Source organism: Cricetulus griseus (assembly GCF_003668045.3).
Source record: "Cricetulus griseus strain 17A/GY chromosome 1 unlocalized genomic scaffold, alternate assembly CriGri-PICRH-1.0 chr1_0, whole genome shotgun sequence".
Taxonomy (NCBI): Eukaryota; Metazoa; Chordata; class Mammalia; order Rodentia; family Cricetidae; genus Cricetulus; species Cricetulus griseus.
The window spans coordinates 121,386,401-121,411,317 of record NW_023276806.1 but is presented as its reverse complement, the minus strand read 5'-3'; the positions used below and the strand labels follow the sequence as shown (position 1 = coordinate 121,411,317).

The following is a 24,917-nucleotide window of genomic DNA, read 5'->3' as shown; positions in this document are numbered from 1 at the left end:
GCCTGAAGCTTCTCTTGATTTCCAACTACTCTCAAAGATCTCTTTACAACTTTAAGAGATCATCAATTAAATCAGCTCTGAGCTAGAGAAGACTCAAACATTTGTATGATCTTAGGTCTGACATTTAATCTTTCTATGTATTTATTTGTTTACAATGTTCATTGGGTGGGTGATGGAGGGTATGTGCTGTGACACATGTGGGCAGGTCAGAATTTTCAAGAGTCAGTTTTTTCCTTCCCTCATGTGGGATCGATAGATCAAGTCCAAGTCATCAGGTTGACAGCAAGCGTCTGTACCTGTTGAGCCATCCTCATGGCCCCAAACTGAAATTCAGTATAACAAAAATAAAAGATTTGCTTTTCCACACAACACAGTAAAGCTCAATCTACAATTAAGTTTATAAGACAAAGCATTCAAATTCAAACAATGTAAAGCTATTCAACTGGCTCATTTAAATTTCCAGTATTAACAGTAGAGTCTCTTGCCTTATTCTTCTTTGAAATTGATCACCTCTGAAAAAAGTAAACAATTCAAACACAGAATTGACTCTGAGGTATGATTTCTTTACAGAAATTAAAGAGCAGATAGTCCTGAGATGTCAATTAATGCCTAACTACAAAGAGGAAGATGGAAATGGAAAAAACTTAAACAAAAAAAAGGGTGTGTGTGTGTGTGTGTGTGTGTGTGTGTGTGTGTGTGTGTGTAAATGTGAAGATGGATTCCACGGTTGTGAGTATGGAGGCCAAGGGACAACTTGCAGAAGTCAGCTGTCTCCTTTTTGGGTCCCAGGGATCAAGCTTAGGTTGTCAGTCTTGGCAGTAAGCACACCTACCCACTGAGCCATCTTGCCAACTTTGACACTGTTTCTTTATACTTCAGGATATTAGCTGGCAGCCTCCACAGTTCAATACAGATACCTGTGGCTTCACAGGCATGAAGCAGTTACCTACTCGGCAACTTTTTATAAGCTACATGTAAATGTGACTTTTCTTTTTCTATCTGTGGATAAAATAGCATTGATATGTAAGAGCAATAGCCACGCCACCATGTAGATTACTGAGCACAAGTGAACATTTTATAGTTTATAATCTGATAAAATGCACCTCAAAAGGTTAAGCAAACACTCTACAAGGAAAAGTGCTTTGACCCGGATTTTGATAGGGTTCATTTCAAACAGTTTAATTATTTAACTCCTTTTGTAACCAAATAAATTCCAGTTTTCTCTGCAGAGTGAGCACTTCCGAAAAACTTCAAAAGGCGACCTCAGCCACTTCTCTGTAGTTGGGCTTCCAGGTCCCAGGCGCACAGAGAGAAGACAAAGGAAACTTCGTTCCATTGGCAATCTGACACCCTCAAGTCTACCTGGTATCCTCTCGCAAATGAACGGAAATTCCTGTGTCCAATCCTTGCCAACAGAAGGCCATGACTAGCCTTGGGGGTAATGACTTGACTTGTGCAGCTACATTCTGCCCTCAGCTCTAGCTTCCAGCTTGCCTTCAACCAATACCAGGATGACTGCTGCTTGGCAGCTGGAGGCGAGCACTCAGAAGGACTTGTGCCTGATGTTGGGAACAATGTTTCTGGGTCAGACTTGGTCAAACTGCATTTGGGAAAAAGAAAAATAATTTTAAAAGCCACCAAACAAATGATGTCCTCAGATCCTTTATGCGAAACAATTGCACTCATTTATTCAACTGATGACGGGAAAACATATGAAACCAATAAAAACTTTTTAAAAAATGTAAGTCCAAGAGATGCAGTAATGTGGCTTAGCAAGGGCTCTGAAGTTTCATTTAAACAAAGAGTCTCCTGAAAAATCTGTAACGCAGAAATTATCTCATTACCAACACACAAAAGAATGACCGCCCCCCACGGCTGTGGCTTCCTACTCACAGCTGTACTGGAAAAAGAGATTCACCAAGAACATTTGGAAAAAAGCCTTCGGGCATTTTTCTTCCAGTCAGAGTTCAGAAAAAAAAAAAAAAAAAAAAGGGATGAAGGGCATGTCATTGCAGACACAGCACCTCTGCCACTGAGAAAGAAATACCAAATGAAGCTATTGCTCCCCTTCGAACCATCACAAAGTAGAACTTCATCTAAAACCCAGCGGTCAAAACAGTAACAACAGAGATGGGTGATTTGCACATGTGAAAACTATTAAATGACTTACTGAAAATGTAATTAGACTTACCACGGCCCATTTCCAATCTCACTCTCTCCGCCCAATTCCTATTGTTCAGGATTTTGTGGGAATTTGGTGTACATGGAAGTACTGAGCATGCATGGCTGGTGCATGGCTCTACATGTGGAAGACAGACTGTGAGTTGTCCCTCTGGTACCTCTCACTTTTTTTTTTTTTTTTTTTTTTTTTTTTTTTTTTTTTTTTTTTTTTGAGTTAAGGTCTAAAGCTGACCAAGCAGACTAGACTGGCTGGCCAGCAAACCCAAGTATCAGTTTGTCTTTGTCTCCTCAGGCCTGGGATTACACCATATCTATCCTTATTTTTAAACATGGGGTCTCAACCCATAACTCACAATAACCTGAAACTCACTATGACTAGGCTGGCCCAGAACTCACAGAAACCCCTCTGCTTCTTCCTGAGAGTACTAGCAGTAAATGCATACACCACAGCTGGCCCACGCCTATCTTTTTTATGTGGGTTCTAGTCAGGCCCTCTTCCTTTCAAGACAACTGAGCCATCTCCCAGCCTGGATTTTGGTTTCTAGGAACAGGCTTCTGCTGCCTAAGGTATGGAGGGTGTTGTATTGAGCCAACAAAGGGAAATGGCTGATGGACAAGGAGAAACACGAATCACTCAATATGAACCATTTGTAAAGTCTATCTGTGCAAATCCAGGAAAACTAAGATGTTTTCCCAATCTGTATCTGTTAGATGGCTTTCACTACACCCTCCTCTCTCGAGTAGTTCTTATGAACTATCTTTACATTTTCCTGGAAAGTGACTAATTCCAATTTCTATAGTTCTTTCTTTTTTATTGGGGGTGTGGGGAGGCAGGGTTTCACAATGCAGTCTGGGCTGGTCTAGAACTCACAGAGATCCTCCTGCTTCTGCCTCTTGACTGCTGAGATTACATGCTCTAGCTCTATTACATCTAGCAGCAACCATAAGTTTAAAGTACTCCAATGTTTGTATGTGTATGCATGTGAGTATATATGTGATGTGTACACACGTATGTGGGAGGCCTGAGCTTGACATCAGGTTGTTCCTCAATTTCACTTTCCATCTTATTTTTTAAGGTATGACCATAAACCTAGAGAACCTGGAGTCCAGTGTATTAACAAGTCAGGCTAACTAGCAATCTCCAGGGATGGCCCTCCAGCATCCCACCTCACACCCCAGGCACACTGCTTCATTGGCTTGTCCCCTGATTACCAGGGAATTGAACTCACACCCTCAGGCTTGTTTGTACAGCAAGTGTTTTCGGGACGGGGCCATCCACCAGACTCTACATCTCTAATCTTCCTGCCCTGTCACCTGAACTAAAAACTTCTGGGTGTTCTCTCTGGCCTGCAACCACAACACTAATTTCATTCTGAGGCACCAAAGAAGCCACTGCAATAGTATCTAAACAGTATGACCCTGTCCAAGGCAATAATCTCATCTACAAGATGAAAAAAGTGCCTACAGTCAGTCAGTAGCCTCAGCATGGTAGGTTGTGAGCTCAGGGTGACCAGGAGAGAAATGCCTCAGGTCACCACAGGAGAAACAGAAGCAGGACCTCAGGCTCCTAACCAAGCCCTCTCATGGGCATTAGGGTGAGATAACTGGAGAAACAGCTCTGTATTAACTCTAGAAATAGAGGAAACCAGACAGTTATCACTGGATTTGTTCACATAAGCTAACTGAAAGGTCTTAACAGGCAGCTGAAACTAAGGGCAGAAAAAGCATCTAACTGGAAGCTGTTGAAATGGGCAGAAAGACACACCTAGACACACCTAGACACCTGTACCTGTGAGGTTTCTGAATCCTCAGCTTGAGTCCTGAGCTGCTACTTCCCACAAGACACAACTCCCCTTGCTAGCTTTGTGGTACACTTCTCTACGTTGTTAGCCTTTTCTTTTCCTTTCCCCTCAGCATGTGCCTGCACACCGTCTACCGGGCATGGATGGCTAAGAGCTCAAACAGCCTCCCCGCCCCTGCCTCAGCAAGACTGTGGCCTGTGAGGGCTACAGTGTGCAGTGTAGCTATCTGCAGCCCAGCACCTCTCAGTGTCTCAGGCTGACTCGGTATAATCCCATCCCGGAAGTCCACTCCCATTGATAAGAACCCTTCCCTAGAGCCAAACAAACCACTGATTCCTGTAGCGGCCTTCAGTCCTCTCCCAGAGTTTCTCCCTCCCTCCCTCTCCCTCCCTATAAGAAAGGTGTCTTTCAGGGCTATCTAAAGAAAACCTCAACAGTTCAGCGCTTGCTTTCCCCTCCCTGTTTGCTTCTTGTCCGGCTGGAGACGCCCACCTTCCTGGCTCCCTGCTCAGCACACTGAGGTGCTCTGTTCTGCTCAGTGGCAGGAGGCCACGTCAGCAGGAAACAGCATTGGCTGCCAGCTCACATTCAAGGCTGTCTGGAGCAGGGCGGCCCGCAGCCTAGGACAGAGGCCGCCTCTGTGGCCTTTCTCCAGCCTAGAGGAAGGCAGCCTCTGAACATCAGTGACGAGAGCTCAGGGAGACACCAAACACCTTGGTTCTGTCTCCCCATTTCTACATGTTCCCCAAATAGCTGCAGTTACAGTAATTCTCCTCCCCTCCTTCTCTTCTCAGAGCACTCACTGTACTAACTCCCAAATTCATATTTGGAAAAGGCTGCCACAAGCCAAATCAAACTTCATCGTGGCTTTCTGGCTCCTGAGCGCGACAGAGGAAATTCTACAAACCCAACCGAGCAATCTCCGAGGCCTGATAGGCATGAGTCAGGGTGGAAAACTTGACCTAAGGGGCTGACGCAGAACAGTGGTCAGCCCGGGTCTCTTTTTCTTTCTTCTGAACTCACATAGTAAATACAGTACACAAAGAAGCGTGTCAGATGCCAGGTGACACTCACAGGACGGATTCATGGCAGGCAGCAAGCAAGCCACCCTGTTCAGACATCCTGAACCAAGGACAATCCCGTATTCATGAAGCTGCCTCACTAAACACCAACGAAACCCATCTGAGACAACAAACATGATGGAGGGAGGCCAATGTGTGCTAGACCAGCAAATGTAAAGATGGGCAACGGAAGTCTCTGGAATTTTTAAAGTTTAAAGGATAGATTTATCAAAAGCCTGGGTAAAATAGATAACAACCAGCAATCCAGGAAAATATACACATTCACATATACTGTCCACTAAGTATAGATGTGACCACATACCAACATGCATACGTACATAAGACTTATAAAAATAAGCCTCTTGGGGTGGGAGAGATGACTCAGTGAAGAAACTGTTTTCTGTACTAGCATGAGGACCTGTGTTCAAACAAAAGCACTCACATAAGCAGCTGGGCTTGGCAATGCATGTCTGTAACTCTGGAGGAGGGTGGAGGGCACAAGGTAGAGAGAGATTCCTTGGGCTTTCTGCTTTATTCAGTGAGAGAGACTCAATCTCAAGAAACAAAGTGGAAAGCAACTAAGGAAGACACTCAGTATTGACCTCGGGCATCACATAGAATATGCCCATGATGTATGTATACACAAGGGCACACGCACACCACACACACTTTGACACAAGACAGATATACGGAGAGAAGCTGAAGCTAACAAAGACCTTCAGATCATGACTTCTACACAAGTCTTCTAGTGCATATTCAAACGTGATGATGTTTAAATAAATCAATCATATTTCCCCAACAGGGATGTAGAAACAATAGAAAACAATTTCAGGGTGTTTTGTTTTGTTTTGTTTACAAACACACACATTTAAAATGATTATGCAAACAACAAACTAGGAAAGACTCATACCAGTTTGTGATTTTGAGGTCTAATCAAATCTAGATGAGAAACTGAAAACCAAATTAGCTTACTTCCTTGATGCCAAGGAATCTTTTTCAGTTTAACTTCTTGCAGGGGGAAAAGAAGCTTACTGTATAGTATACAGTGGCTAGTCAATTCAAAGGATGCTCTTTTTTCCTTGGTGGTGTGTTTTTAAATCAGTGGCACAGTGGATTTGCTCTGACAACCCTAAAAAGTCAACAGGAAAGGCACAATGGTATGTTCTATTCCACAGGTGAGGCACAGACAGCAACGCAATCCAGCTCAGAGCAGGAGAGAAGGCGAGGCGGACACAAATTCCTCCCCTGAGAACCTCGGAGAGAACCACTTTTTGTAGTTTTAAATTTTGAACAATGATAAATAATTTAATGTTATGGCATTAAATGTGGACAAAAATAAAATCCACATTTTTGAGGCATAATGTAAACTAGATACTCGTAACAATGCTGTTTTTAAAAATATATGTGGGCGGGGGCCAGAAAGATGGCTCAGGGAATAAGGAATTGGCTGAGCAAGCAAGAAGACTGGGATTTGGATCCTACAACCAACACAAATGCCAGATAGGCTTCATCATGTATGTAAACCACACATGCAAACATGAAAAAAATAAAGATAATTTAAAAAATAATATACCTATATATTAGGTACAAACTACATGTAATTTCTCAGACAGTGAGCATCAAGCATTGAGTACTTTGTCTTATCTTTTGTGTATTTAAGTGTGCGTGTGTTTTTGTATATACACACATGTGGAGGTCAGAGGTCCACATCATATGTGATTCTTCAGGTGCTGTCCCCATTGTTTTTTGAGACAAAGTCGCTCACTGTCTAGGAATTCTCCTAATAGGCTAAGATGGCTAGCTGGCTGGCTGGCCAGTGCACCAGAGATCCACCTACCTCCACTTCCCCAGGTTGTGAGGATTGAACTGTTTCTATCCATTACCTACAGAGCTATCCACCAAGCCCGTCTTTTTAACTATGGGTAATTCAAACCTACAGCTAGAATGGACAGTGTGACTAGCATAAAGCCATATGGGTCAGGGGGTAAAGAATACCATAAGAAACTTGTAAGTCTGTAAGCTAACTAAAAACTAAATAGTAAAGAAAAACACTAGGCCTTTTACTTTATTTCTGTTAATAGCCCAGGTCAAATACACTAATAAACTTTCAGAGAAATTCATATATTACCAAAAATAGTAGTCTCAAGCAATAATTGAGTATCTCACTTTCAAATAGAAAAACCCATCTGAACTCTTGAAATATGCCCACATTAGAATTTATTCAAACTTTAGGATTCTTGTGAAAATAAAAATTTGAAAAGTGAGAGTAGAATGAGAAATTGGTGGTACACAGGATATGAGAAGGTGACTGGCCACAGTGTGGTGGAGAACTCCAAGACCCTGGCAAATGGGACCAGGATGGACAGAAGTCACCCCACATCAGAAGACCCCACTGCTCTTCCCAGGAAGCTGGAAGGTTTGTCAGAGTTTCTTAGTTAAAAGGAAAGAGAAAAACTACAACTGGAATCAACTGATTTTTATTGCATGGGTTCAAGCCCAGTGACCTTTGATGTAAACCTGTCTTTAAAATGCTGTGCAAAGCAGGGCGTGTGGACTGTCCACAGCTACCAAGTCTGCACCAGTGAGGGACTAGGCCACCTAATTTGCTTTCCTGCCGAACTGTTTCCACTGTCCCCTCAATAGGATTTCCAGAGTTGCTTTTCAGCACTCTGGCTCAAATTCTAGACTCTCACTTTCCTCAGTCTATCCCCTGGCTAATTCCTTGCCTTCTGAGTGCTCTGGGGACCACCAAGATGCAGGTAGAAAGCCCCTGCTGTTCTTGAGTTCTATCTGGGCTGGAGGCTGGCATTCTGTTTGCTTCTGAAGAATGTTAATTGCAAATACCAGCATGGCAGGTGCAGTGAGAAGTCAAAAATCAGTCAATAAACTCAGCACGAAAAAACAGCCAAAGGATGCCCCGGACCCCCACCACACAAGAACACCCTGTCCCTCAACCTCCTCATAAGAACACCCCTGCCCCCAACCCTCCCCATACAAGCACACCCCTGCCCTCCAGCCATCCCCCACAAGAGTGACCCTGCCCCCACTATCACCCCCACACACCCCCTAACACACACCAGACTCTAAGAACATTCATTTGAGCCCAAATCAGGTCTTGAAAACTGGGACCAAAGTTCTAAATTTCTACAATGAGCCCCTGTCTACATGGAGAAGTGAAAAATGATAGACGGAGTCCTGTGATCTGTGTTACCATGGCACCCCCACCCATCAATGTGTTACCATGGGGCCCTCTCCCATCAATGAGACCCTCCAAGGCTGCTCTGCTCTCCTGCAGCCAGGCTCAGGCATGCAGGGTCCTGCCTCTCCTGGATTGACTCTCATTTCCTTTCTCCCTGGTCCTCTGCTTGAGCCCTTTCCTGTGTCTTGAGATTATTTTCCACATCAGACCTCCTAGTTTTGATTCTCACCTTTAGTGCTTTCCTGCACTGTGACCAGCTTCTGAGACATGCACTTGCTTCTTATAAGCATTCAGATTATGTTTTCCTATCTCTATATTTTCCTAACTCAGAAATCTCCAAATACTAGGCTCTAAAATATCACTAGGATATCTTTTCTAATCCTGTCATTATGTGGGAACTGAGGCAGAGAGAAGAGAAAAGGAAATCTCCAAACAAAGAGACTTTGACAGAGCCTTCCAAACCAGAGTGCTGGTGAGACTTCAGTTCACTAGAACTAAATACAACAAGAGGGAAAATTCAGACACACAAAAAGCAAAACAATTCTATGAGCCTATGCCTTAAGAAATCTGGGTGAAAGCTGGGTGGTGGTGGCACAGGCCTTTCATTCCAGCACTCGGGGAGGCAGAGGCACATGGATCTCTGAGAGCTCCAGGACAGCCATGGCTGTTACACAGTGAAACTCTGTCTCAAAAACAAACAAACAAGTGTGATATATGTATGTATGTGTACAAGTTTCTATATGTCCGGGGGCATGCAAGTGCACATACATGTGTGTGCATGTGAGGCCAGAGGTCAACATTGGGTATTTTTCTCATTAGCACTTCACTTTAAGATTTACTCTTAAATTTCACTGGGGTGGGGGGGGCACATGTGGCAGGGGGCCAGTACTCCCACAAAACCAAGAAAATTGCCTGGAGCTAGTGTTACAGGTATTTGTGAGTGACCCAACAAGGGTACTAGAACCAATCTCTAGTCCTCTGTAAGAAGAGCCATCTGCTGAGCCATCTCTCCTGCCCCTACCTTATTTTTGATACATGGCCTCTCATGAATCTGGAGATTACCAAGTGACTAGATGTCTGGCTTGTGAGGTCCAAGGAGCCTCCTATGCTGGCCTCTCAGTGCTTCGACATATATATGCCAGGAAGTCTGGCTTTTCTACTTCAGTTTGCAAGTACAGGAGCAAAGCTTTTTATATTTTAAAAAGATACATAAAAATTTATGCAAAAACTAAGACTATAAGCCATGAAGTTACATGTGACAGACAGCTGGGTGATGTGGCACTGTTTGCTCTTCTAAGTTGCCTGACATGGGAAGATCTGTGACATTTAGAGAACTCCAAACAGTGGTGTCATCTTCAGAGGTGACATTTTAATCGGTGATTAACAAGCCTGAAAAGCAAAAGGGTTCAGAAAGTGCATTCCTGTTGCATAATTCTTAAGCATATTATTTTGAAGTGTTAGGACAAAAATGTAAAAACGTCTAAAAAAAAAATCACAGTAACTCCAGTGTATTTTCTGTAATGATGTAGGGTAAGGAGCAATTAAGATGAAAGCTTGATCAACATCTATCCATGATCTGGAGTCTGACCTTTCTTATTTCTGGTGGTCTCTCTGGGACTCAAAGATGTTCTTTCTTTCTTTTCTTTTTTATGCATATGTATGTATGGTGTGTGGACATGGAAGTATGCATGTTCCTAGGTGTGTGGGCATGCAAGTACACATGTTCACAGGTGTGTGGGTATGCAAGTACACATGTTCACAGTGTGTGGGTATGCAAGTACACATGTCCACAGGTGTGTGGACATGCAAGTACACATGTCCACAGATGGGTGGACATGCAAGTACACAGGTTCACAGGTGTGTGGGCATGCAAGTACACAATTTCACAGGTGTGTGGGCAAGCAAGTACACATTTCCCTGTGTGTTGACATGCAACTTTAGGAAGTCACAGGTTAACAGATTTTTTCTTCTGTCACTCCTCACCTCAATTTTCTGAGACAATGTCTCCCACTGAACCTGGAGTTCACCAATTCAGTCAGGCTAGCTAGCAGCAAGTCCCAAGGATTGATCACCTGTCTCCATTTCCAGGATCCTAAGATTACAGGTGTGCACTACCATGCCTAGCATGTTTGTGGGTGCTGGGAATCTAAACTCTGGTATTTTAGCTTGTGCAGCAAGCACCCACACTGAGCCATCTCCCTGGTCCCTCTAAAATTCTTAGTGTTTTCTATGTAGCATCTCCTTTAGCCACACACACAACAGTCCTCCAAGAGACTGTTGCATTCCTGTTGCATAATTCTTAAGCATATTATTTTGAAGTGTTAGGACAAAATGTAAAAACGTCTAAAAAAAAAATCACAGTAAGAGACATTACTCTAATTCTAAAGAAATGGAAACTTAAGGGGTAGAAATGTGAAGTGACTCACTGTTTAATTTATAACAGATTTAATTTTCAATATTTCTTTTTATTTATGAAAACACACACACACACACACACACACACACACACACACACACACACACACACACACACACACACACATCAATACCCTGAAGAAGCCAGATGAATGTGGCAGATCCCTGAAGCTGGAGTTTTAAGAAGTTGTGAGCCACCAGACATGGGTTCTGGGAACTGAACTAGAGGCTTCTGCAAAAGCAGCAAGGGCTCTTAAGTGCTGAGTCACCTATCCAGACCCCAGTGTAAATATTTCTAAGCCAGGCAATGTCACTTCAGAACCTTACCAATATAGTTGCCTGACTGCCTATGGTCATCAATTTTCAGTGTCAACTTGACTGGATTCAGAATCACCTAGAAGACACACCTCTGGGTACATCTATGAGAGGATTTCCAGAAAGGTTTATCTGAGGAGGAAAAAGTCAACCTAAATGTGGACAACACCAATCCATGGAGGTACCCAAACTGAATAAAAAGAAAAAGCAAGACGAACACCAGCACTGTTTCCTGACAGCAGATGCAATGTAACCAACCCCATGCTCCCACCATGACATGATGGATGTCTAACCATTCTCAAGGTATGAGCCAATGTAAACTCCTCCTCCTTAAATGGCTTTTGTGACATGTACAAGGAAAGTCACTTATACACTGACTCTTTAGTGGTACCCAAGAACAGGACATAATAAATTAGATAAAGATGGAAAGAAGTGTAAGAGTTGATGATAATGTAATACCTACAGATGGGAGACATACTGAAAGAACCTGTCTTCCTGTGTATAAGAGTTGGGGCTAGCCTGGGCAAAAGACCTACCAGTTTCATGCTAAGATTAGCAAATCACAGAATCACTTCAGCTGATCAGAATCCCTCACCAAGTCCAAAACAAGTTCTCATGTAGAAAAATGAGCCACCACATCCTAGCCCTGTACAAAAAGAATCATTTCCAATATGGATAGGTCACTAGTATTGAAATACCATCAAATAATCAATTCCATACCCAACATACTGAAAGGAGCAGAAGTAGTAAGTGCACTCAGACTATAGTAACTTCACTTTCAAACCATCTCAAGATTGTTTTTTTCTCCATCAAAATATGGTTTAATTTAGGCCCGGGCAAGGTTTGCTGTGAAAGCACCAAAAACAGGTTCTCTTTTCTGAGTTTTAAGCTAGTCAGAGAGCAACTTCTCATTAATGCCCAGTTTATATTTAAGGAGCTGAAATCACAGTCTGGTTCAGCTGGGGAAGCCCAGCCATGACACTGTTCACAGCAAGGAGCAACCTGAGTTCCCTCAAACCTCTGCAAAGAGTGACAGCCACTGTTTCCATCCATCCAAATCTAACAACAAAATGCTTTTGAAGGAACATTAGGTACCCTGTGCCATTCTGCTTGCTGAATCACATGTTGGGGAAAGGGGACAAATGAGGAAATGCAGCATGAATCCCTCTCAATGGTGTCATTCACAGAGCCACAGAGCCGAGCACAGTGTCCATCAATGGTACAGTTCCCACACTCTTCGCTGTAGGAGGAGAGTGACACAGAGCTGGGGCGGGGGGGGGGGTGTGAAGGAGAAAGAACAAGAGAGAATAAAGTTGCACACTGTAAGGGAGTCAAAGCTGCTCTATGTCAGCGTGGCTCCAGAGTCATTTTCATGTTCCCCTCCATATGCTGCTGTCATTTCCAGGTCCTGACCCACTTAACACGTTAGCAGAGTAATGCTGCTGTAAAAAGATACCACAATTACTCTGGACAGTATCATGGGCAAGGGAGTATTTTAGAAAACGTATTTATTAGAATAATGATGTTTTTCTAAGCAATTCAACCTGTTTTTCCTCAAATTGTCATAATATTCACCTATTTTTTTTCAGGTCTTGAAACATGAAAAACATATCATTAACAGAAGATCAGTATGATAATTCCTCAAAATTTAAAGATGCTTCACTGGGAATGTTTCACTGGTCAGTGGTAGAATGCTTGTGTAAAATACTGGGTTCGAGCCCCAGCATTGTGGGGAGGAGGCAGAGGAAGGAGAGGTGGGAGGGGAGGGTGCAGGAGAGAGGAAGAGAACGAACACACACAGGAGCAACTGAAGAAGAGAGAGAAGTCACTCGATGTTTCCCTAGAGCAAACAGTTGGCTTCAAGCATCAGTGTGATTTAAATTTTAAACATTCTGTGGAGATTTCTAAGACCATGGAAAGCATATTAACTCAACATAAACTCTCACTAAAATAGTAAAATGTAAGGGCATCATATTTGGCATGACACAAACTAACATGACTCCACTCAGTTATCAAGCTGGACTGCTCGGGTGGAGGAGTGTTGACTTCTTAGTCTAACCTAAGGGCTAGGGAAAGGTTTTCATCCATAGCCAACCTGTGTAGTGCTCCCTCTCCCTGCTCCTCCATAGCCCAGAGAAAAATCAAAGTGGATGGGCAGTGGTCCAGAAGGGCTCTAGGAACGGGCAGACCTAAGGCCTTCCAGGAAGTGGAATGTTTGTTTTGGCAGGAGGATTCTGCAGAGAGCAGAGAAATGGCCCAGATAGAGAGATGGCATGTGTGGACAGGAAGGAAGGCTACCCTGCCAGTGCCTTCACTCAGACAGGGACACAAAAATAGTGAGACCCACACTGCCGTCTATTGATTCCTGACTGTAAGCAAAGGCCAAAATTCATATTGATTACTAAGACCTTTTTCCCTGACCATTCTTTATACGAATTTGTCTGGTAAAAGAAGGAAAATTCTTTGGTCTTTTCTGTAATAAGTACAGCACAGTCTCCAAGTGATTGTACTCTGTGCCCTTTGCTGGTCTCCTTCAACACTTATGATTCATATTTCACGACAAATATTGAGAAATATTCCATCAGAAATAAATATGCTTTCACAGCATATTATACATTTCCCGTGTTTTTCTTCCTTCGTTATCACCAAGGACATTACCCAAAAACCAAATCTTTTTTTTCCAAAGCAACCATATTCTTCAACATTAATCTGTTCACAACTTCCAAGTTGCTGTTTAATGACATCATACTGAGTTTCTGGGGTCCCTTTTAGTGAAGCCGTAATGATGTACAGAGAAAGTTATGTGGCAAACCAATTAAACTATAAACAAAAGGGCTGACCTCAGTATGACTGCAAAATTTCCAATCTTTTATCACTAGTTTCCCCAAAAGTGTTCTCTAGTCTGCTGGCTGGTGTTGCAAAGCAAAGTAAGCAGGCTAACAGTTGCAACCACGATGTAAAACAATGTGTGCGCCTAAGAATTTCTAGGAAGGTCACCTCCACTGATGACTGATAAATTAACCTAAGCAACTTCATTCTCTTCAATTTAATCCCAACTAAAACTGCAAACCCCTCTTTCCAAAGGCTGTACAATGTGGCTCAACTTCTGACTTTTTTCTCATAGGTTTTGATGAGGCACAGGGGCTGAGAGACAGTTCTCCCTGGGTAGGAGCTTGTTTTGCAAGCATAAAGGCTTAAAGCTCAACCATCAGACCCACATAAAAAAGCTAGGCATGAACTAGGCGGTGGTGGCACATGCCTTTAACCCCAGCCCTTGGGAAGGCCAGCCTGGTCTACAAAGTGAGTTCCAGGACAGCCAGAGCTATACAGAGAAACCCTATCTTGGGGGAAAAAAAAATCTGGGCATGGGGGTGTGCATTTGTAATCCCAGCACTAGGGAGAAGGAAGCAGAGATCTCGGGGGCTCACCGGAAAGAGACTGGCCTAGTAGACAAGCTCTAGGACAAGAGACAGCCTTATAAAAAAAAGGTGAAGAATACTTGCAGAATGGCACCTGAGCTTGTCCCATCACCTCTGTGTGTACACACAGTCACAACCCATACAGGCACGCACGCACACGCACGCGCGCGCACGCGCACACGCACACACACACACACACAACACACACACACACACACACACACACACACACACACACACAGGTACACGCACATACACAGTCACAAACATGCTCCCCCATAGCCATATGCACCTACTCGAACATGAAAACATACAAACCACACTCACACACACACACACACACACACACACACACACACACACACACACACACACACACGAAGAGAAACTGTTTCTCCTTGGCCCAACTACTCCACTGCTATTCCCCTCATTTCTCAGTAATGAGAGACTCAAGTCTCAACTTGGAAGCTGAGTCCAATGGTGACACTGGACAAAAAGAAATTAAACTCTAAACATGGTCTGCTTGTCGTGAACTAGTAGGTGGACCACAATTCCACTAGCAAAGTGACAATCTGAAACTATGCAAAGCAGCTCTGCCTCATCCTGGCTTTTGGGTCCTCCTGCTGGCACTCTGTCCCTAATCCTGGGTAAATCTGCATTTCCTCTCACCTGGTATGTATTGTAGTGTGCCTCACAGAAAACCGAAGGGTATGGAAATGAGGAAGTCAGGCTATGGAGTCAGCCACACTAGGGATGAAAAGTTGTCTTTGTCTCTCTCAGGGCCTGAGATTTGAGAATATGAGGCAATCTACATAGGCTGCAGCTTCTTCAAGTGACTGTCACACTCTCTAAAGGAGAACACTCACAGTACAGCCGAGTGGAAAAATGTTACAGCATCAGGGATGAAATCCCAGGTAATGAAAGGAAGCTGTAACACCCTGCACCAGAAGTTGCAATGGACAACCATTCCCCACATCCAACTATGTAGGTGGACAGTTCACAGCAGAGTGAAGGTTGAATTTTCTGCCTGGGTGCCTGCCTATGCTCTAGACTTGGGGGAAAGGCTTATGGCACCACCTTCCAGCAACTTGCCTTCCACACTTCTAAGTTCACCCAGTTGCCCCATCCTCCCCAAAACAGCAATGTGGTTCCTGGTCCCTGCCTCTCTCATTCTGTACAGTGGCATTTCAATTAACTGGGTCAGAGACCACCATGCCCCAAATGTAGATAATTGTAGAGTCTAGGTCTCCAGAAAAGAACAAAGAATAGGAAGCTGAGGCAGCCAACGATAAACAGACTTCATAACTCTGCCTTAGTCAAAGGCATTTTTAAATCACTGGGAGGGTGTTACTATCACTTATCACCAAGAACCATCAGGAATAAACACAAAGTCCCTTTGTGAGCAAAGCAATATACTTGCAACATTGCCTGTGGACCACACCAGATACTGACATGAAAGCCAACCCCATGAATATGTATGCACATGTCTATGTACATCCACTATAGTCACATTCATATTCATATACACACTCCTATGAAACAAACTACAAGGATCTGTGTTGATCAATGCAGCAATTAGTTTCCAGACATCTGACCTGCCTTCTCAGCTATGGGGTGGACTCAGATTATCTGAAACTTCATGGGCTCCTCTGTTCCATAGCCAGAGGCTCAGCTACTCTGTGACTTGTCTGAGAAAGAATTTCACTGTAGCCCAGGTTGGCCTTGAATCTTACTCACTGTGTAGCTCAGGATGACCTTAACTCCAGATCTTCCTGGCTCCACCTCCAACAGCTGGGAATTTTTTAACTGCTTTCTTCCTGAACTGAAAACATCACCTTCAATCTACAGATGTAAGTTTCCATCTAGATCTTCTAGTGTGAGTCCAGAAGAAATGGACTTCCAGGTTTTTAACTGCAGACAGGGTCCATTTGTGATGGTGCTACAGGCAGGAAAAAGAGTCTATATCCCACACTATTTCAAAACGTTTATTTCTCTTCCTTGACCTGAAGTTTTATCTTTCTTTTTCTCAATGAAGAGTAAGTTTATAATACTAAAAATAATTCCAATGGCACTGGCTAAAGAAGTACAGTCAGCAAAAAGTCATTAATAAAATCATTAAAATATTCCAGTTTAACTCCAATTAAAATTTATGAGGCATAAATCTTTAACATATGTTCATTTCTTTAAATTGTAAATTACTGTTCTTCCAAACCCAAGGACGTCTTGTACAGTAAAGCAGCCTGCTGTTTTCTCAACAATGAAGAAGAAAAGGCAGCTGTTTCTATGAAGCTCATTACAGGATAGTAAAACTGACACAAATTTCCTCTCACCTGGTATGTATTGGTAAACATGCCAGGTTTTAAAAATAAGTCTTCTGATTAGATTCACTCTAATCAATAGCCTAATACTGAACTCAATTACATCACAAGTCACTATTTGCCCCACAATCCCAACCACTAACAAGAAGAGCTATCATGAGCTATACTTTCCAACATGGTCATAATGACAGCCCAAGTACAGGGCTGGCATCATCATTCCACACAAAGTTTACACGGGTCTGTGCACATTCGACAGAGACCCACTGAGAGAGGTACACCACGCAGAAGCCAGTGGCCGTCCTAGATAGGCACCTAAAGGCCTGTATCCACAGTGTCTTACTCACACATGGTGCTTGTTTAGGCACAAGGTTCCGGATTCTGTGGATAGTGTACTAGGGTAAGCCTTCTGGAGATCTCGGGAGGAGGGACTTTACATGTGGAAAAGGCATGAAGCAAAAGGGGTCACAGGGTACACACAGTGGTTGGAAGCTGCCTCCTGGTATTCGTGACCTTGATTCTGCTTCTTCAGGGCTGTGGAGAGTATACCTCTATCCCCTCTTACCTTGAAGTTGATCCCTCTAAGGAAGCCAGCTGTCGTAATAGTCTACTACCCCATCCTCCGCAGAGGCCCACTTAACAAGGAAGCAAGGGAAACAGTCTACTAGTAGCCTCACAAAATTAAATGTCACTAACCAGGATCTGAGCATCTAGCCCTGTGAGAAGACTACAGTGTGTACCCACACTTTGACTTGAGCTCTCTGGGTCCCAGAACCACAGGACACAGCTAAGTCACTTCCTGGTCCACAGAAACTGGGGTGATGAACATGCTGTGTTATGGTGCCCAGCAATGGATAACTAACAGGTATCCACTACATAATACTACTGAATGTATCAGGTGAAGAGAAATCATAATATATATTTGAGAGCATATGACAGAAGAATAAAGAGAAGACATATTTGCTTCTAGAAAATCCTATGTAAACACACCGGGGGAAATTTTACTTCCTTTATAATAAAGGGGAAATCCTTTGATTAGAATGTTTACCAAAAAGCTTCCTTACCTTGGATGCACTGCAGTGTCCCATCCTCGGCTCTTATGGTAAAGGTCTCACCCGGGTTAACTTGGACAAGAATAACCTGTGAGAACAAGACAGAAACTTCCAGTTAACACCAATGCATGGGGTATTCTGACAGAAACTTCCAGTTAGCACCAATGCATGGGGCATTCTGACAGAAACTTCCAGTTAGCACCAATGCACTGGGCATTCTGACAGAAACTTCCAGTCAGCACCAGTGCACTGCACATTCTGACAGAAACCTTCAGTCAGCACCAGTGCACTGTGCATTCTGATAGAAAGTTCCAGTTAGCACCAAGCACTGCACATTTTGCCTCTTTTGCGATCTGAGGTACTCGGCAGGAAGCACATGTCACCAAATTTTCTATCAGCACAAAACTCAGGGTATAAATCTTAACCCCACTCAAATTTTGGGAAATACAGGAAAACATGCATTTGTACACAGCTTAGTATACTGGCCCATACTGTTTACATTATATAACTAAAACGATTATGCTACACTTTTTCTTTGGCAAACACATTTTTTCTTTTCTCTTTCATGAGTTGAGACACAGACTTAAATTAGAAAAACAACACACACACAAACTTTACATACAAAGGAAAGCTGCCCAAGAAATGAATATCTGACCTACCACTATTGGGAGGTGTAGCTGTATTCAATAACAATAGAAGGCAATTCATAAAATTAAAAAAGGCTGGGAAAGACTATCTGCACATAAACCTTAAATAATAAACAGCATAAAAAGAAATGAGCCTCAGCAAATGTTTCAGTATATAACCTAGAATTGGAGTTTCCTTCACATAGACATGGATATCTAATATTAGAAGACAACTTCCAAACACCAAGATGGGGGGCAGCTGGAGGGAAGTCTGAACAGCAGCCTCACAGATTTAGTTCTAATCAAAGGAAAACTCACTGATTTAAAACTAAACACAAATAAAGGGTCATAATTGTAGTTATACATCAGGAGGGACAAGACCAGCACTGTACCATTCGTAGACACGACACAACAATGCTGTCATTCCTTCTTGTCCTTGCAGTAAGCCTGCTCTAACACACAGAAACCTTCAATCACTGTCCCTTGTTCCTTGAGGTGAATCCTCCACACACATTACTACATCTGTAAACAGCTGGCATCTACTCTTTTTTTCTAGAACTTACAACTGCAAATAACTAAGTATTTTTAGCAGTTGCTTCCTTCTTTAACTGGGGTGTTATTAGGGCAAGATCTGACTGACTAACCCAGTGAAGGAGGGTTGTAAAAGATAAGGAAAACTGTCTCACAAGGTTAGCTCAAGAATTAAGATCTCATAAGATTAGAGACTGGAGAGACCGCTCAGTGGTTGAGAGAGCTCACTGTTCTCGCTGAGGATGGGAGTCAGTTCCCAGAACCCACACTGTGGTTCACAGTCACCTGCAACTCCGGTTCCAGTGGATCCAACACCTCTTCTGACCTCTGAGGACAGACGTGGCACAATATACTATACCCGTGTAGGACCCACACATATTCACAATTCTTTTAAAGAGTCTCATGAGATGCAATTTAACATCAACCTCTTTTATGTACCACAATTTTCCTGCTCTGTAACACTATTCAGATCAAAGTAATTTATTTATAATACAAATCTTTAACATCCACATATGTAGTTCAAGTAATAATTCACAACAGGAGATACTGCTGAGGCATGGATTTCTTTTAATTAGGAGCTACGTTAACTAAAAATCATCAGGAACATTCAGGGGAAAGCAGTTCAAGCCTCATCCCAGATGCTTCATCAGATTTTGCAGGATAAATTGTTTCAAGATAATTTGCTTTTCCCCACCCCCAACCCACAGTAATTTCGAGTTCTCGCTAATGTGAAGGTGGAATGTCATTTGAAGAACTCAAAAGGAGGGGCTAGAGAGATGGCTCAGTGGTTAAGAGCACTGGCTGCTCGTCCAGAGGTCCTGAGTTCAATTCCCAGCAACCACATGGTGGTTCACAACCATCTATAATGAGATCTAGTGCCCTCTTCTGGTCTGTAGGCATGCAGGCAGAGCACGGTGTACAAAAAAAAAAAAAAAAAAGAAAGAAAAGAAAAAAAGAAAAAGAAAAAAAAAACTCAAAAGGAAATCCCTTCAGATCTGCAGAGTGATTAAGGCATCTCCGCTGCTCTCCAGCCGCAGGTTTAGTCATTCCTTTAACACGGAAATTGTCTGAGTCAGACTTGTTTTTATATAAACATACATCATGTCTCTATTACACTACACCCAGTAAAACAGAACTGCAGTAAAGGGAGGGAAATGAACCTAAGGGAGGAAGAACCACAGAATATCAGGAATATGAAGGCAAAGGAGGAAAAACAGGGAATGAGCTTTAAGTGGGGAGAGAGACAGGAGAGGGAGGTAACGGAGGGATGGAAGAACAGAGAGAGCAAGAATGTTAAGGAAAACCATCTGGAAATCTAGCACTTAATAATCTTCTTAAATGTATTTATTTTTCATATAAAATAGTTTAATTGAAGTTACCCCACATAGGAGATAATGCTTGTCCAAAACTCCCAGGCCAGGTGTGGGATACCTCTCCTGGAGTTGTTGGTCAGACCCCTCAGAACAATGTAAGCTATTCCCATTGCTCTTGGTTGCCCAAGAACTTGATGGATAAGACCCTACTACTGGAGAGTCTAATACTTGGGTCACAGGACACAGAGAAATCAAGCTGGTGCTGACTCAGAAGCTTCCTCCGTGCTGGGGAACTTTCCTGGTACCACAAGCTGCAGTACAAGCTGCTGGAGAGAGAAATCATTAGCATCTTACTCAGCTGTGGACTCTGAGCTACAATAACAGCCAGCATGACAAGGCATGTCCATGGTTTCAATGGTGGTACAAGATCATGGGGGTATCCAAACATTTTGTAATTCAGAAATCCTTTTTCTTTCCTGGGACTTGCCATAACACTGCAGGTTGTATTCTGTGGGCCACTGCTAACAAGTCTATGGGACAAGAGAGTATATGATTTTTGGAGTTGCCAAGGGTAATCAAGGACAGAGTCTGGGTGTTCATTGACTTTTTTCCTTACCCTAAATCCACAGGCATACATTATAAACTTATTTTTAGAGGTTTAAACATAAAGCAGATGGTTTTGACCCCATCACCATGATGCTAGAATCTGTCTAAGGACTTAACAATAATACAAGTATCATTTTCTTTTTAAAAAATACAATACTTTTAGTTTTTGAGAATTCTATACATGTATACAATGTATTTGATCACATTCACTCCCCATTAACTCATCCTAGACCCACTGTCCACTCTGTGTCTTTTTTCTTTTTTCTTTTTTTATAGCCCCCAATAATCCACAGAGTCTAATTTGTGTTGCCCAAATCCCCATGGGTGTAGGACCATCCATACACTGGAGCATGATTATGCTATCAGAGGCCACACTTAGCTGCCACCAGCTGCCACTAGTTCTTCAGCCAGAGGCAGAGTGAGCCTTCCCTCTTTGTAGGCTAGAATGTCAACTACTTAATATTGTGCAGTCGAGCACAGTTGCCGAGAACAGGAATGCAGCGTTCCATCATGACTGGGACTGTTTCAATCCAGTCCTCCCAACCTCTGGCTCTCAGAACCTTTCTGCCCTGTCTTCTATGATGGTCCTTGACCCTTAAGGGAAAGGGGCGGTGACTGATGTCCCATTTATGGTGGACCACTCCATCGATTTACGTTCTACATGTTGACCAGTTGTGGGTTTGCTAACCACCACCCACTACACAGAGAAAACTTCTCCAGGGAGGTCTGATCACTAATCAGGAAAGTTATATTTAGAGGGAATTTTGATACTATGTTCATTCAGCCCTGGCCTATGATCTTCTGACCAAGAGCTGAGGATCTTGCTCAGATTTAAAGTAAGAGGCATGTGTTTCTTCCTGTGGAGTATGCTTTACTCTTCTTTCACAACCCCACATTCATATACTCTCTTCTCCCACACACTTGTCAGCAATGGCCCAGAGAGTACAACCCAGAGGTATAATGGAAAATCCCAGGAAAGAAAAAGGATTTCTGAACTAATGTCATACTCTCTGCCTACCATACTGCATGAAGAGTCTTGACAGTCTTTGGTGATCACTGACACCAGGCCACAATTCAAAGCATGATCTGGAAGCACTCTGCCTCCTCTGAGTACATATGTAACGTCCGTGTTACACACTCACACACACTAGCTTACAAATCAGTTCCTAATCCCCTATACTTCAATTCTTCAGGGAGGAGGATGATAGGTAAATGGCTTTTAAGCAACATACCAACATATCTCTCTTCAAATGTTTTAGTTCATGTAATTTTTACTGCTGCTAAATTGCTATGACAACCATATTATAATCTGTCAAGCTACCTTACAAATGAGGCAAAGTTCATGCCTCTTAATAGTGATTTCTCTTCTCACAAGAACAGAAGTCACAACTGGAATGAACTGTTCTGAACTTGGCACTGGTTATTTTTAGGAGAAAGCATTTTATTTTACTGAGACTGACCACTGTGCCACTGTTGCTGCCAATGACCGAGATAAAAATAAAGCTGTGACACAGCAGCCCAATGGCCTGTCCTGACAACAGGCATGAACGAGCCACCTTGCATTATGAAGTTTGGAGGAGTATGCGTCACATCTTGGAGACAAAGGGCACCAAATCTTCTGTATCATCAAGTCAGGTCTCTCTCTCCTCCCTCCCCCTCTCTCCTCTCACCCTCTCTCTCCTACCTCACTTCTCTCTCTCTCTCTCCTTCCTCACCCTCTCTCTCCTGTCCCACCCTTTCGCTCTTCCTATAGCTGCCTTAAATTTCATTTAGGACAGTAAGTGAAAGCCATCATCATTTCTGTTCAGTTATTGGCCATTTGCTGCTTTTCACAGTTAGCATTAAACCAATTCATATTCATGCTGTGCTGTCTTTTGTTAAAGGGGGAAAAGAAGGATTTTTGTTGTTGTTCTTCTTCTTGAGATGGTTTCTCTGTGTAACTCTGGCTGTCCTGAAACTCACTCTGTGGACTAGGTTTGTCTCAGACTCACAGACCAACCCCTGCCTCTGCCTGTGACATCTGAGTGCTGGGATTAAAGGCATGCATCACACAGATTTTTCATTCCCAGAGATCCTGATACAAAAGCAAGCTAAGCTGTCAAAGGAAGCAGGCATGCTTCAAACCTCAAGCTACATTGCTTCATCAGATCTGTTCCAATTGCAAATGCCACCTGAGCCAAGATGTACACCTGTGTACACACACACACACACACACACACACACACACACACACACACACACACACCAACCCCTTCAGGTTCTCAAACTCATACCTCTTTTCTCCAAAAGGGAAGTGATGGTTTGCAAACAACCAAAACTCATTACTGTGGTAACAGTGCACTTAAGAAAAATGTCCCTGAGCCAAAGAAGCAAACAGGTAGACCACAAAGATGCTGCAGGAGACAAGAGAGTACCTGAGTTCTTGCCCTGCTCATCCATCCTCCATGCTCCAGATTTCAAAGCTGACAGAAATGTAAGAGCTAAGAAGCCAGCAGGTGGGTTCCACAAACACTGGTTCACACCAATTTGCCATCAGCATTTGCTAGCAAGACAAACATTCTCATTCAGCTTGTTCCTAGATTTTTGTTTTTCCAAAGGGTCCTGGATGTTTTAATACCCGATTTTCTCAAAAGATCAGAGGTTCACAGGGCTGGAGAAGTGCTTCAGCAGTTAGAGCTGAAGGACTGGAATTCAGTTCCTAGCACTGATGTTCTGTGGCTCACAGCTGCCTGTATAACTGCAGCTCCAGGGGATCAGGTGCATTTTTCTGGCCACCACTGGTACTCACAAACATGTGTATAGCAATATACACACAGGCATATGCATGCACACAAAAACATAAAATAAAAATAAATCTTTAAAAAAAAGAGAGATCAGCTGTTCTCTCAACAGTCTATTTAACATCTGTAAAATTACTTCAGTGTGATCCAGGCTACTTTAGCATCACCTTCTCCCAGGCTTTTCTTTTTTCTTTGAGTGACTCTAAAGAGTTAATACTTATGTGCTGTGAGAAGGTTCAAAGGTTAAGAGCACTCTCTGCTCTTCCAGAGGTCCTGAATTCAATTCCCGGTACCCACATGGTGGCTCACAACCATCTACAATGAGATCTGGTACCCTCTTCTGGTATGCAGGCAAACATGCAGACAGAATATTGTAAATATAATAAATGAATACTATTTTTAAAAGTTACTACTTACCAAACCCATATGGTATTCCAAGTAGGAATTATTAACCAAATTTTATAGATGGGAAAACTGACGCTTAGAAAACACGAAACAAATTGGCCCAAAGTCACTTGACTAAATGGCTGAGCTAGGCTGGAACCCAGCTCAGGCTGAGCAAAATGCATGCATTGCACTCATTAACATCACCTCCACCTCTAAGAAGCATGAACTTCACAGTCTGTACTGGAACCAATTCTGCCATTCAATAACACTGCTGCCTTCCCACTGATACAGCCTGCATGGTCTGCCAGTACCTCCTCCTGCCTCCCCCATCTACTGCTGCTACAGCCGGCACGTGAGTGCCTGACACTCCCTCCTTCGAGACTTGCTCTTTCCCTTATTGAATTCCCTTTTGGTTTCCTGGCTTTGGCTCTAAAAGACTAGCCAGAAAAGCTCTCAACAGCATCCAGTACTTCCCTCTGGTTAGCTCCCAGCAGTCACCGTGGACAGTCTCTGTGCCTGCTACAATTCTTACTCCTGTGCAGACCCAAAGGAAAGACTGGGAAACCAATTTAACAGGAGTCTCAGCAGAATCACCATACTGCTTCTTCAGGTCTACGTTAATCGTAGCTCCAAAGCATCCACAGTAATTCCCATCTTAAACTAGGTAAATTATTTTGTTTCCTCAACTTTTGACATTATAATGTAGCCTTTATCCTATAATACACACTCAAAATAGTCTTAAAAGAATAAGGAATCCAAATTGCAGATAAGAAAAAGTATCTCCTAAAGCTAAGGATATACCTCAGTAAAACGTCTGCTACACAAACGTCAAGCCAGAACCCCTAAGAAAAACATTAGTTAGGCATGGTGTAACACTTTTGTGATCCCCATTGGAAAAGTGGAGAGTCCCTCAGG

General features: G+C 42.9%; 1 protein-coding gene across 5 annotated transcripts in view; it reads right to left on the bottom strand.

Annotated features, from left to right (window-relative positions):
* Fndc3b (fibronectin type III domain containing 3B) overlaps window positions 1-24,917 on the bottom strand; it is a 302,457-nt gene that overhangs the window by 187,980 nt on the left and 89,560 nt on the right. For all 5 annotated transcript variants that reach the window (XM_027392082.2, XM_027392079.2, XM_027392080.2 and 2 more), the window contains exon 3: window positions 17,772-17,847. In XM_027392082.2, the coding sequence (XP_027247883.1) occupies window positions 17,772-17,847 (76 nt within the window). The remainder of the gene's footprint in view (window positions 1-17,771; window positions 17,848-24,917) is intronic.